Raw genomic sequence first — 14019 nt, 5'->3', positions numbered from 1 at the left:
GGCCTGAAGGTAGCTCAGACGGGACAACCAGGCCCGACGGCAAAATGCTAGACGGCAGAGGAAGACCTGACGGTATCTCCGACGGAATTTCCAAACCCGAGGGCAATAGGCCAGACGGCAGTGGGAGTGCTGTCAGTATCGGCAACCCCGGAAGACTAGATGGACTCAATATGCCCGAAGGCGATGGTAGCCCAGTAAGCAGGTTCGAGGGAAGTGATAAGTCTGACGGAATAATATCAGAAATAATTGGTACGCCTGAAGGTAATTGTAGACTTGTAAGTAGATCTGAAGGGAGAAGACCAGATGACAACGGTAGCCCAGAAAGAGTCGGTAGAGCCGAAGGGAGCAGATCAGTCGGCAGTGGCAGACTAGAAGGTAGCTGGACGCCGGAAAGGATATTTGAAGGGAGCGGCAGACCAGATGGAATAAGCTCTGATGGTACAGGCAAGGCTGAGGGGATTAAAGTAGATGGGAGAGGAAAGACTGACGGCAAGACCAAGTCAGTAGGCAGAATGCCAGTAGGGAGCAGCTCCGACGGCAAAAGACCACTTGGTTGGAGGTTAGTCGGAACAGCATTGCTTGGCAGCAATACACTTGGTACTGAGAGTAAGTCTGAAGGTAGGATACCGCTAGGTAGGAAGTTGCTGGGCAATGAAAGAGCTGAAGGCAATGATAGAATAGTCGGCAACTCGCCCGGAAGCAGTCCACTCGTAAGCAGTCCGCTTGGCCCACTAACTCCAATGTTGCTTGGGAGGGGGAGGCTTGATGGAAGCGGTATCAGGGTTGACAATAGGCCTGAAGGCAGTAATCCGCTTAGCTCTAAGCCGGTAGGTAACAGTACGGTAGGTATGATAGTACCGGGAAGTGGAAGATCCGAAAGAAGCGGCAAGCCTGACGACAGGACATTACTTGGAATCAATCCAGAAAGGCTTAAATCTGAAGGGAACAGGCCTGTCGGCAAAGGTGCGCTTGGAATAAAGCTACTTGGTAATGCGAGGTCAGAAGGGAGACCGCTCGGCAAGATATTTGTGGGCAAAGGCAGTGCCGACGGTAGTGACAATCCCGAAGGTAACAGTTCACTTAGTTCCAGGCCACTGGGAAGTATGTTACTAGGTAGCGGGAGTTCAGTAGGAAGAAGGTTAGAAGGCAATGGCAGTCCAGACGGTATCGTTATGGTTGGAACCAGTTCACTCGGAAGAAGTTGGGAAGGCAATCCAGACGGCAGTAGTGGACTTGGTTCTAGACCACTAGGAAGAAGGTTGCTAGGTAAAACAACAGATGGTAATACCGCAGACGGCAGAATGTCACTAAGAGACAAAGCTGAGGGTAACAAGCCAGATGTCACGATAACTGTTTGAAACCCGCTAGGAAGGCCACTCGGCAGAGTAAATATCGAGGGAAAAGGTAAACCAGGTGGCAAAATGCCACTTGGTTGGCCAGCGGTAGGAATTCCATCACTTGGCAATATCTGGCCTGATGGCAACAGACCTGACGGTAAAAGTACTGACGGCAAAATCTCTGATGGCAGGACATTGGATGGTAATGTCAGTTCGGTAGGGAGAGGCAGCCCTGATGGCAAGAGCTCAGACGGTAATATGCCACTCGGCAGTGTAATTCCGGTTGGCAAAGGTAGTTGAACAGAGACTAAGTCGGTTGGAACCAGTCCAGACGGAAGAAGACCACTAGGTTCAAGACCACTTAGAACAATGTTGGTAGTCAGTGGTTCAGACGGCAAAGCAACGCTTGGAATTAGTCCACTTGGAACAGTAATTGTTGGCAGTACTAATCCGGATGGCAGGACATTGCTTAACGTGATATCCGATGGAAGAACCCCGGATGGGAGAGGAAGTTCAGAAGGCAATATGTTGCTCGGTAGTGAGAGTTCAGATGGCAGGAACCCCGATGGCAAGACATTGCTCACGGACAAGCTAGGAGGAAGCAAGCCTGATGGCAACAGTTCTGACGGTAGTGGTATTCCAGACGGCAATAGATTCGATGGTAACGCGTTACTCGGAATTCCAGACGGCAGCAGTTCTGATGGTATTGGCAATCCAGATGGCAGAAGGCCTGACGGCAACGCGTTGCTTGGAACTGCACCCGAAGGCAGCTCCGTTGGAAGTGAAAATTCTGGCAAGCCCAGGCCTATTGAAACACCGATAGAAGGCAACCCGATTGTGGGGATAACAATAGAAGGAATTGGTACATCGACACCAACGGATATTCCAAGGGACGGTAAAGGCGGTCCAGACAGAGTTGGAAAACCAAGAGATTGCAGAGGCAGACCAGATGACCCAGGGACTGCGCCGGATGGGATTGGAAGGCTTGGGAGCCCAGTAGGAAGCTCTGGTAGTGCGAATGATATCGATGGCAAGGAGATTGAAGGCACTGAAAGACTGACAGAAGGGAGAGATAGTGCGAGCGACGGGACTGTTAGCACTGGCAAGCTAATTGAAGGTTCGAGGAGATCCGTCAATATTTGAGATGGCAGCGACAGTTCCGGGAGGCTTAGTGATGGCACACTGGATGGAATTGGCAACTCTGATAGTCCTGGCACACTACCAGAAGGAAGAGATATTTCAGGTACGCTGGGAAGTACTAGAGAAAGGCTGGGGAGCTTGAGAGATGGCAACGTCAAACTTGGAAGGCCTACCGAGGAGAGAACGAGACCAGACAACGTATTTGTCAATTGAATTCCCGATGCTTCCGGTAGGCCAGGGAGGCTAAATGAAGGCAAAGAGAGTGGAGGCAATCCATTTGATAGTTCTGGTAGTCCTGGTGATGAAAGTGACAATCCTGGAAGTCCTACGGAAGGCACAGGTAGACCTGGCAGTCCGCCTGAAGGACGGGGCGCAGTCGGTTGAGGGCCAGTTGGCTGAGGCCCTGTTGGTTGTGGCCCAGTTGGTTGAGGTCCAGTTGGCTGAGGTCCAGTAGGCTGAGGTCCAGTTGGCTCGGGTCCGGTAGGCTGAGGTTCAGTCTGGTCGGGGAAACTGGGCAAAGCGAGAGACAGAGGGGGCAGTCCGATTGAAGGCAATGAGAGACTTGGCAGTCCGAGTGATGGCGACAGCAATTCCGACAGCTCGATCGATGGAATAGATAATCCTGGAAGACTAATTGATAGTTCGGGAAGTCCAATCGACGGCAAAGGCAGTTCTGGCAAACCTGATAGTCCACCTAGTGATTGGGTCAAGGGTAGATCAGTGAATACTGGCAGCTCAAGGGATGGTAGAGAGAGGCTAGGTAAACCGATCGTTGGCAGCGGTAGCCCTGACAGCCCTGACAGCTCCACTGGAGGGATTGATAGGCCAAGTGTTGGCACCAATACGCTGGGTAGCCCATCTGTAGGCAAAGGTAGTCCGGAGAGTTGAATTGATGGCAATGATAAACTAGGCAGCCCTAGAGACGGTAAGCCTTCGCTTGGGCCGAGGATTGGGGGAGGCGTTACAGAATTCAATGGAACGCCAGGCAAACCAAATGAAGGCTGCGAAAATCCAGGCAGGCTAGGTAGACTTATGGATGGACTGAGCAAACTTTGTATGTCTGGAAGGCTGAGAGAAGGCAGTGGCAAACTGATGGCCGGGATTGACAGTTCGGAAAGACCAGGAAGACTTATTGTTGGGATTGGTAGTTCCGATAGGCCAGGAAGGCTTATTGTTGGAATGGGCAATTCGGAAAGACCTGGAATACTGACTGGGGGCAACGGAAGACCCGAGATTCCAGGTAGGCCATTGGAGAGCGTTGGTGAAGGCAATTCTCCGGATAACTCAGGCACACCAGACAAACCAGGAAGACTAAGAGACGGCAGCAGATCGGACAACCCAGGAATATCGATAGAAGATACTGGAAGGTCAGGGATTGAGATACCAGGTAGACTCAGAGATGGCAGGGCAGTTACACCAGGAAGACCAGCCGTGAGTATGGGAAGACCAGAAAGATCGGGCAAGCTGAACGATGGTGCCGGAATGCTAATTGGGGGAAGGGACAGGGTTGGCAATTCAGGGAGACTGAGAGATGGCAATGTCAAACCAGGTAAACCTCCGGAAGGCCCCAATCCGGACGGTCCGGAGAGATCAATGGACGGTAGGGAAATACTAGGTATGTCCAGAGACAATTCCGGAAGACTGATGGTTGGAATTGCAATACTAGGTATATCGAGGGACAGTTCAGGAAGGCTTATAGGTGGAACCGCCAGAGTAGGTATGTCAAGAGACAATCCAGGGACACTAATAGTTGGGATTGCAAGACTAGGTATGTCGACAGATAAGTCCGGAAGACTAATGGTTGGAATTGCAAGACTGGGTATATCAAGAGACAGTTCCGGAAGGCTTATCGTGGGGATTGCAAGAGTCGGTAGGTCTAAAGACAAATCGGAGAGGTTAGGCAGGCTGAGAAGCGGTACCGAGGGAAGCGGAAGTCCAGAAAGATCCGAGAGTCCTAGTGAAGGAATTGGAAGACCAGGCAAGCCGGTGAGGCCACCGGAAGGTACCGGCAGTTCTGAAAGCCCAGACAAGCTTAGAGGTGGAAGGCTGATAGGTGGTAAATCAGGCAGACTGATGGAAGGCAGCGCAGGTAAGCTCAAAGATGGTATTGATAGAACAGGGAGATCAAGAGTGGGCTCGGGGAGCTCGATTGAGGGAAGTGATAAAGTTGGCAGCCCCGGAAGCTCAATCGATGGAAGTGAAAGGCCAGGAAGCCCACCAGATGGCAAGGGTCCCGAAGGTCCTGGGAAACTGGAGAGCTCAAGAGGGGGAATGGGCAAACCCGTAATCTCTGGCAATTCAATAGATGGTAGGGAGAGAGCTGGAAGGCTGATCGAGGGCAGAAGCAGCGATGGAATCGAAAGACTGGGCACTTCTAATGACGGAATCGAGATGCCAGGCAACTCTAACGAAATACTGGGCAGCTCTACTGGTGGAATCGAAAGGCTAGGTACGTCCAGCGGTGAAATCGAAAGGCTGGGCAATTCCAAAGAAAGGCTAGGGATTTCCAGTGATGGAATTGAGAGACTAGGTACTTGTAACGAAGGAATTGAGATGCTAGGCAATTCCAAGGATAGACTGGGAATGACCACTGGTGGGATCGACAGGCTAGGTATTTCTAACGAAGGGATCGAAATACTAGGCAAGTCTATCGAAAGGGTAGGCAGTCCTATTGATGGGATTGAAAGGCTCGGCACATCCAACGAGGGTACCGAAAGGCTAGGTAGCTCTAGAGGTGGAAGTGAAAGACTTGGCAATCCAGAAAGACCACCTAGAGGTGGAATGGGATCCGTGGGCGCAGGACCAGGAGGCAATGACAAAGTAGGTAGCAAAAGCGATAGATCTGAAAGACCTGGGAGGCTAAGAGATAATTCAGGAAGACCCGGAAGACTGATAGATGGAATCTGTAAGTCGGTCAATCCAGGTATGCTTACTGGAGGAAGTGGTAGACCAGGAAGCCCACCAGTCGGGCGTGGTCCCGGTGTTGTTGCCTGGGAGAATGAGGAAATTTCACTCAAGCCATTCGGTTGCTCGGATAATCCTGGCAACCCAAGTGATGGAAGTGACAGAGGAGGAATACCTGTCAAGTCGATCGGGGGAATCGATAGGTCGGGTAAGCTGAGGGATGGTAATGACAGCGGCGGAAGGCTGAGCGATAAATCAGGTAAGTCAATTGATGGGAGCGACAGTGCGGGCAGGCTTATTGATAGCTCTGGGACGACTGTCGGGAGTGAAAGAGCTGGAAGGCTTATTGATAGATCGGGCAAGCCAGTAGGTAGTGGCAATGGCAGTCCAAATGAAGGCTGGGTCGCCGGGGGTACAACTCCCGACGGAACTGACAAGCTAGGCAATTCAAGTGACAGCTCTGGCAGACTAATAGACGGAATTGCTAGACCAGATGGCAAGCTTATCGAAAGTCCAGGAATTGTGAGAGTTGGCAATTGCAGTTCTGGTAGGCTGATCGACGGGATGTCTAATCCAGATGGCAAACTGATTGATAATTCCGGTAGCGAAAATGGTGGCAATGAGAGCGGTGGCAGCTCAATTGAGGGTTGGGTCAGTGTTGGTAGAGCTAGGCTGGGCAACTCAAGTGACAGATCTGGGAGACTGATGGATGGGATTGCCAATTCCGTTGGCAGGCTGATCGATAGTTCAGGCAACGACAATGGTGGCAAAGACAGTGGCGGTAGCTCAATTGAAGGTGGGCTGACAGTCGGCAGTGCTAGAGTAGGTAGGTCTAGGGACAGATCTGAAAGGCCTGGCAGACTGATCGGTGGGATTGATAAATCAGGCAATGACAACGGTGGAATTCCGGCAGAAGGTGGCCTGAGAGTTGGTAGTGCAAGAGTAGGTAGATCTAGGGAGAGGTCTGAAAGATCAGGAAGGCCAATTGATGGAACCGACAGCGGTGGCAAACTGATTGGTGGGAGGGTTGGGAGTGCGAGGGTAGGTAGATCCAGGGATAGATCTGAAAGGCCTGGCACACTGATTGATGGAATTGTGAGTGATGGCAGATCAATCGATGGAATCGACAGCGATGGCAAACTGATTGGCGGGATTGAGAGATCAGGCAACGATAATAGCGGAATTCCAGACGGTGGGGTCACAGTTGGCAGTGCAAGAGTAGGTAGGTCCAGAGATAGATCTGAAAGACCCGGAAGACTGATTGATGGAATTGACAGAGGCGGCAGGTCAATGGGTGGAATCGACAGCGATGGCAGATCAATTGATGGAATCGACAACGATGGCAAACTGATTGGTGGGATTGACAAATCAGGCAAAGACAACGGGGGCAGTCCACCAGAAGGCGCACCGGAAGGTGGGCTTAGAGTCGGCAATGCAAGAGTGGGTAGATCCAGAGAGATGTCTGAAAGATCCGGCAAACTAATCGATGGAAGTGAGAGTGCTGGCAAACTGATTGATGGAAGTGAGAGTGGCGGCAGACTGATCGGTGGAATTGACAGGTCCGGCAACGACAACGGTGGAATTCCATCAGGAGGTAGGCTGACAGTTGGCAATGCGAGAGTAGGAAGATCCAATGAAAGGTCTGATAGGTCTGGCAGACTGATGGTTGGCAGTGAAAGCGCTGGTAAGCTAATCGAAGGAATTGACAACGGTGGCAAACTGATTGGGGGGATTGAAAGATCAGGCAATGACAACGGTGGAATTGCATCAGAAGGTAAGCTCAGGGTCGGCAATGCCAGAGTAGGAAGATCTAGTGATAGATCTGAGAGGTCCGGTAGACTGAGTGAAGGGATTGACAACGGCGGCAAACTGATTGGGGGAATTGAAAGGTCAGGCAATGACAACGGTGGAATTATATCAGAAGGTAAGCTCAAGGTCGGCAATGCGAGAGTAGGAAGATCTAGTGATAGATCTGAGAGGTCCGGTAGGCTGATCGTCGGAAGTGAAAGGGTTGGTAGACTGATCGGCGGGATTGAAAGGTCAGGCAACGACAATGGCGGAAGTACACCAGAAGGTGCGCCAGAAGGTGCGCTAAGAGTCGGTAGTGCAAGAGTAGGAAGATCGAGGGATAGGTCGGAAAGGCCTGGTAGGCTGATTGTTGGCAGAGACAGCGGTGGAAGACTGATCGGTGGAATTGACAGGTCAGGTAATGACAGTGGCGGGAGCCCAATTGACGGCTGGCTCACAGTTGGTATGGCCAGGGTAGGAAGATCCAAAGATAGATCTGGCAGACTTATCGATGGAATTGACAGCGGTGGCAAGCTGATCGGTGGAATTGACAGCTCAGGTAGTGACAACGGTGGAAGCCCGCCAGAAGGGCCAGCAGATGGTGGACTGAGTGTTGGTAATGCGAGAGTGGGGAGTTCTAACGATAAATCTGGTAGACTAATCGAGGGAATTGACAGTGGTGGCAAACTGATCGGAGGTAGCGACAGATCCGGCAACGACAATGGTGGGATTCCATCAGAAGGTAGACTCAGGGTTGGTAATGCGAGAGTCGGAAGATCCAGGGACAGGTCAGGCAGACTAATCGACGGAAGGGACAGTGGCGGCAAACTGATCGGTGGTATAGATAGGTCGGGTAAAGACAGTGGTGGTAACCCAATTGAAGGCTGGCTGATGGTTGGGAGTTGAGTTGGGAGGTCTAGTGACAGATCGGAAAGGCCTGGCAGACTAATCGATGGCAGGGAGAGTTCTGGCAAGCTGATTGATGGAATTGACAGTGGAGGTAAACTGATAGGCGGAAGTGAAAGACCAGGCAACGACAGAGGCGGTAGCCCAAAGGAAGGCTGGCTCACTGTTGGCAGTTGCGTGGGAAGATCCAGTGATAGATCAGAAAGGCCTGGCAGACTGATAGGAGGAATCGACAGCGCTGGTAAACTTATGGATAGGTCGGGCAATGACAATGGTGGGAGACCAATAGAAGGTTGGCTCAAAGTTGGCAGTGCGAGAGTAGGGAGGTCCAATGACAAATCTGATAGATTTGGAACACTGATCGACGGAATCGATAACTCAGGCAAACTGATCGGTGGAATTGATAGCGGGGGCAAACTGAGAGATAGGTCAGGTAATCCAAGTGATGGCAGCGATAGAGGTGGGAGTGCGCCAGACGGTGGACCTGCCGTTGGTGCTGCAAGTGTAGGAAGATCTAGTGAAAAATCCGAGAGCCCTGGCAAACTAATCGGAGGAATTGACAGTGCTGGCAGACTCAGTGACAAGTCGGGCAGTCCAAACGTTGGTACCGATAATGGCGGTAGCCCAATAGAGGGTTCGCTCACGGTTGGGAGTGCCAGGGTAGGAAGATCCAGCGATAGATCTGAAAGACCCGGCAGACTGATTGACGGTATTGACAGTACTGGGAGACTGATTGGAGGTATCGACAGTGCTGGTAGGCTTAGTGACAGATCAGGCAATCCAACAGTTGGCAATGACAATGGCGGATGTCCGATGGAGGGTTCGCTTAAGGTTGGTAGTGCAAGAGTAGGAATGTCGAGCGAGAGATCAGGGATTGATAGTGCTGGCAAGCTGATGGGTGGGATTGATAGGTCAGGCAGACTCAGGGACAAATCAGGCAATCCAATAGTTGGCAATGACAATGGCGGGAGTTCAATAGCTGGTTCACTCAAGGTTGGTAGTGCGAGAGTAGGGAGATCGAGTGAGAGATCGGGAATTGACAGTGCGGGCAAACTAATTGGCGGGATCGACAATGCTGGCAAACTGAGTGACAGATCAGGTAATCCAAGCGATGGCAACGATAATGGCGGAAGCCCTCCAGAAGGTGGGGTCACTGTCGGTGCTGCAAGTGTGGGAAGATCTAATGACAGATCTGACAGTCCAGGCAAATCAATAGAGGGGATTGAGAGTGGTGGTAGACTAATTGGTGGTATCGATAGGTCAGGCAGACTCAGTGATAGATCAGGCAATCCGATACTCGGTAATGACAATGGTGGCAGTCCATCAGAAGGTGGGGTCACCGTTGGTGCTGCAAGAGTCGGGAGGTTGAGTGACAGATCTGAGAGCCCGGGCAAGTCAATAGACGGGAGTGACAGTGCCGGCAGACTAAGCGATGGAAGTGAAAGTGCTGGAAGACTGATTGGCGGAATTGACAAGTCAGGAAGACTGAGTGATAGTTCAGGTAAACCAATGGTTGGCAATGACAGCGGTGGTAGTCCTCCAGGAGGTGGGGTCACCGTCGGTGCTGCAAGAGTCGGAAGGTTGAGTGACAGATCTGAGAGTCCGGGCAAGTCTATGGATGGAAGGGATAGCGCCGGTAAGCTAATCGATGGAATTGACAGCTCTGGCAAACTGATCGACGGAATCGAGAGCGGTGGCAGACTGATCGGCGGAATAGACAGATCAGGAAGACTGAGTGAAAGATCAGGCAGTTCAATGGTTGGCAATGCCAATGGTGGGAGTCCTCCAGAAGGCGGTGTCGCCGTCGGTACTACAAGGGTAGGTAGATCAAGTGACAAATCTGAAAGGCCGGGCAAATCGACAGATGGAATGGACAATGCCGGCAAACTGATAGATGGAATTGATAGCGCGGGCAAACTGATCGGTGGAATTGATAGCGCTGGGAGACTAAGCGATAGATCAGGCAAATCGAGTGACGGCAATGACAATGGCGGAAGGCCGATAGAAGGTGGCTGAGTCACGGTTGGAAGGACGAGAGTGGGAACATCCAGTGATAGATCAGAAAGTCCGAGCAAACTGATAGATGGAATGGACAGCACTGGCAAGCTGATTGGGGGAATAGGCAATGGAGGCAGACTGAGTGATAGATCAGGCAGTTCAAGTGACGGTAGCGATAGTGGTGGGAGACCAATGGAAGGCGGTTGAGTCACGGTGGGCAATGCCAGCGTAGGAAGATCGAGGGAGAGATCTGAAAGCCCTGGCAAATCAATCGATGGTATTGATAGCGCTGGCAGACTAAGCGACGGAATAGACAGTGCTGGCAAGCTGATCGATGGGATAGACAATGGAGGCAGACTGAGTGATAGATCAGGCAGTTCAAGTGACGGCAACGACAATGGTGGAAGACCAATTGAAGGTGGTTGGCTCACAGTTGGTACTGCGAGAGTAGGAAGATCTAACGATAGATCTGAAAGACCTGGCAGATCAATTGATGGGATTGAGAGCGCTGGCAAACTGATCGATGGTATTTCAAGCGAAGGCAGACTCACTGGTGGGATCGACAGTGGGGGCAAAGTGAGTGATAGATCAGGCAATTCAATTGTCGGTAGCTGTAGTCCTGGGGGCCCACTCGCAGGAGGCAAAGATCCAGGTTGTAGAGAGCCAGAAGGAATATTGAATGATAGATCAGAAAGGCCTGGAAGAGCGATCGATGGGATCGAGAGTGCTGGCAAGCTGATCGGCGGAATCGAAAGTTCCGGCAGACTGAGTGACAGATCAGGCAGTTCAAGTGATGGTAACGACAGTGGCGGTAAAGACAGTTGTGGTAGCTCAAGAGAAGCTTGGGTCACAGTTGGAAGCGCTAGAGTAGGAAGATCCAGTGATAGATCTGACAGACCAGGCAAACTGATTGTAGGAATTGACAAGGCTGGTAAACTGATTGATAGATCAGGCAGTCCAATAGTCGGCAATGGTAACCCAGGAAGGCCACTCGCTGGTGGCACAGCTCCCGATGGTGGCACCAGAGTAGGCAGATCCAGTGACAAGTCTGAAAGACCCGGCAGACTGATCGATGGAATGGAGAGTGCTGGCAAACTGATGGGCGGAATTGATAAGTCTGGCAAACTGATCGGTGGAATCGATAAGTCGGGCAGTCCAAGTGATGGCAACGACAATGGAACTCCAACAGAAGGTTGACTAATAGTTGGTAAAACTAGAGTGGGTAGATCCAGTGATAAATCTGAAAGGCCAGGCAAACTGATGGGCGGGATCGACAATGCTGGCAAGCTGATTGATAGATCTGGTAGGCCGATAGACGGCAGTTGAGTAGGTATATCCAGCGAAAGATCTGAAAGTCCGGGCAAATCAATAGATGGAATAGACAGCGCTGGCAAGCTGATCGGTGGAATAGACAATGGAGGCAAGCTGAGTGACAGATCAGGCAGTTCTAGAGTCGGTAAACTGATTGGTGGTATGGACAGGTCGGGCAACGCAGGCTGATTGGCGGTTGGCAGTTGAGTAGGCAGATCTAGTGATAGATCTGAAATGCCAGGCAAACTGATAGGTGGAATTGACAAGGCTGGCAGGCTGATCGATAAGTCGGGCAATTCAAGCGATGGCAAGCTAATCGGTGGAATGGGTAGATCAGGCAACGCAGGTTGGCTAACAGTCGGTAACACGAGTGTAGGCAGATCAAGAGATAACTCTGAAAGGCCAGGCAAACTAATGGGTGGTATCGACAACGCTGGCAAGCTGATTGATAGATCAGGTAGCCCGATGGACGGCAGCGACAGTTCTGGAAGCCCACTTGGAGGCACAACTCCCGATGCTGGGAAAAGAGTCGGGAGAGCAAGTGATAAATCCGAAAGTCCCGGCAAATCAAGGGTTGGAAGAGGAAGTCCTGGCAGTCCGAAAGAGGGACCAGATGCCGGTGGCAATGACCCTGAAGGCGGTGGCGCTCCAGAGATACCGGCCGTCGGGGTGGGAAATCCAGGCAAGTCCAGTGACAGTGGTGGCAGACTCGGTATGTCCAATGACAGTGGTGGAAGACTAGGAACATCCAACGACAATGGTGGGAGACTCGGGAGGCTCAATGATAGTGGTGGAAGGCTAGGGACGTCCAACGACAACGACGGAATAGGAGGAACATTTATTGCTAGCGACGGAAGGCCAGGCAAGCCAATCGACACCGACGGTATGCCAAGCGAACCAATTGACGGCACAGGAAGACCAAGAATTGGATCGACCGAGAATGACGGAATTCCAATTGAGCCAATTTCCGGTAGGGGGAGGTTGGTAGGAAGATCGATGATCGAGAGCTGTGGAATTTGAAGAGAAGGCACGACAATTGAGGGAGTCACGAAGCTGGGCACTTCAATAGAAGGCAGCTGAATAGAAGGCAATACTGGCGTTGGGCCAATTGTGATAGCTGGTACCTGAAGAGTCGGCACCTGGACACCTGGAAGACCGACAGCAGGAATCTCAACACCAGGGACGACGACAGTAGGGACTTGGACGCCAGGCAAGCCAATAGACGGTATTCCAATGCCTGGTAGCCCGAGCGACGGTACCAAAACACCAGGAAGTCCGACTGATGGAATTTGTATATCTGGAAAGAGAGCGCCGCCCACCGTTGCACCTGGGGCGGCAGTGCCTGGAGCTGCTGATGCTGGAGCTCCGGAAGGAAGTGGAATGCCAGGTACCGAAACGATTGGAAGCCCAAAGCCCGGAAGAGAGATTGCAGGAAGTGAGATTCCTGGAACTCCGATCGGCGCCATGGACGCGCCAGGCAACCCGATTGCTGGCAAAGACACTCCAGGCAAACCGATAGCCGGAAGCGAGGGACCCGGAAGCGGTATCGTAGGAAAGGAAATTCCAGGAAGGTTGATTGGGGCGAGCGAAGGCCCTGGAAGTTCTATTTCTGGAAGACCTATTACAGGAATATCAGGCAGGACGAGTGATGGAAGAGGAACGTCAATAGAGGGCAAAGCCAAACTGGGTGATTCAATCGACGGCAGAGGTACCGATGGCAATTCAAGGGAGAGACTCGGAAGCGCCAGCGATGGCAGTGGAATGTCTATCGACGGCAGAGCGAGGGATGGCAGAGCAAGCGACGGGAGTCCAAGAGAAGGAGCAGGCAGTTCCAACGACGGAAGAGGATTTTCGACGGAGGGCACCGCTAGCCCGGAAGGCAAGGCCAGACTAGGAAGTTCAATTGATGGGAGAGCAATTGTCGGCAATCCGAGAGAAAGGCTTGGAAGATCCAGAGATGGAAGAGGGACATCAATCGAGGGCAGAGCGAGAGATGGTACTCCGAGAGAAAGACTTGGAAGATCCAGTGATGGGAGAGGAAGATCAATCGAGGGCAAAGCGAGCGATGGCAATCCAAGAGAGAGAGCTGGCAGACTGAGTCCAGCAGACGGGAGTCCCGCAGATGATAGACCGGGTGCTGCAGAAGGTAACGTGATGCCAGGAAGGCCGCTAGACAAGCCGTCAAGCAATCCAAGTGATGGGAGATTGATGCCAAGATCAAGGCTAAGTGGAAGCGGATTACCAGTAATAGAGGGCGCCCCGCCCAGAAGAGGTAGTCCAACACCTAGACTCGCAAGTGGGAGAGCTGATAGTGCTGGTGCCGTGGGTACCGACAGCGGAGGGGGTGTTGGCAAGACAGGAGCAAATCCCAAGTTAAGCAGCGACTCCGTAGGAAGGACTATCCCCAGATCAGTGTTGAGGTACTGCAATAGTGCCATGATATCGAACAACGGGGCTGCAGGTGCCGCAGGAACACCAGCGGTTGGGAGGGGGGGTGCAGACGTGATTGGATTGACCAAGCTAGGCGGAAGAAGAGAAACCCCAAGATCGTCCAGAGCATCAAGAAGGTTTGAAACTGCAGGGCTTGGACCAGCGATTCCAGATATCTGAGGCGGTATTGCCGAGCCCAAATCTA

General features: G+C 52.0%; 1 protein-coding gene across 1 annotated transcript; it reads left to right on the top strand.

Moving 5' to 3' along the window:
• Positions 1-3863: 3863 nt before the first annotated feature.
• On the top strand, positions 3864-13298 carry BU24DRAFT_326008 (uncharacterized protein; the record flags this gene model as incomplete). Its single annotated transcript, XM_033522980.1, has 5 exons — positions 3864-4026; positions 4531-4674; positions 7768-8017; positions 9185-9621; positions 13042-13298. Coding segments are annotated over 5 exons (1251 nt in total), but the record flags the coding sequence as incomplete, so codon positions are not given.
• Between the last annotated feature and the right edge of the window lie 721 nt (positions 13299-14019).

This window comes from Aaosphaeria arxii (assembly GCF_010015735.1).
Source record: "Aaosphaeria arxii CBS 175.79 unplaced genomic scaffold BU24scaffold_1, whole genome shotgun sequence".
Lineage (NCBI taxonomy): Eukaryota > Fungi > Ascomycota > Dothideomycetes > Pleosporales > Aaosphaeria > Aaosphaeria arxii.
The sequence above is the reverse complement of the archived record's forward strand: the minus strand, read 5'-3'. Positions and strand labels throughout refer to the sequence as shown.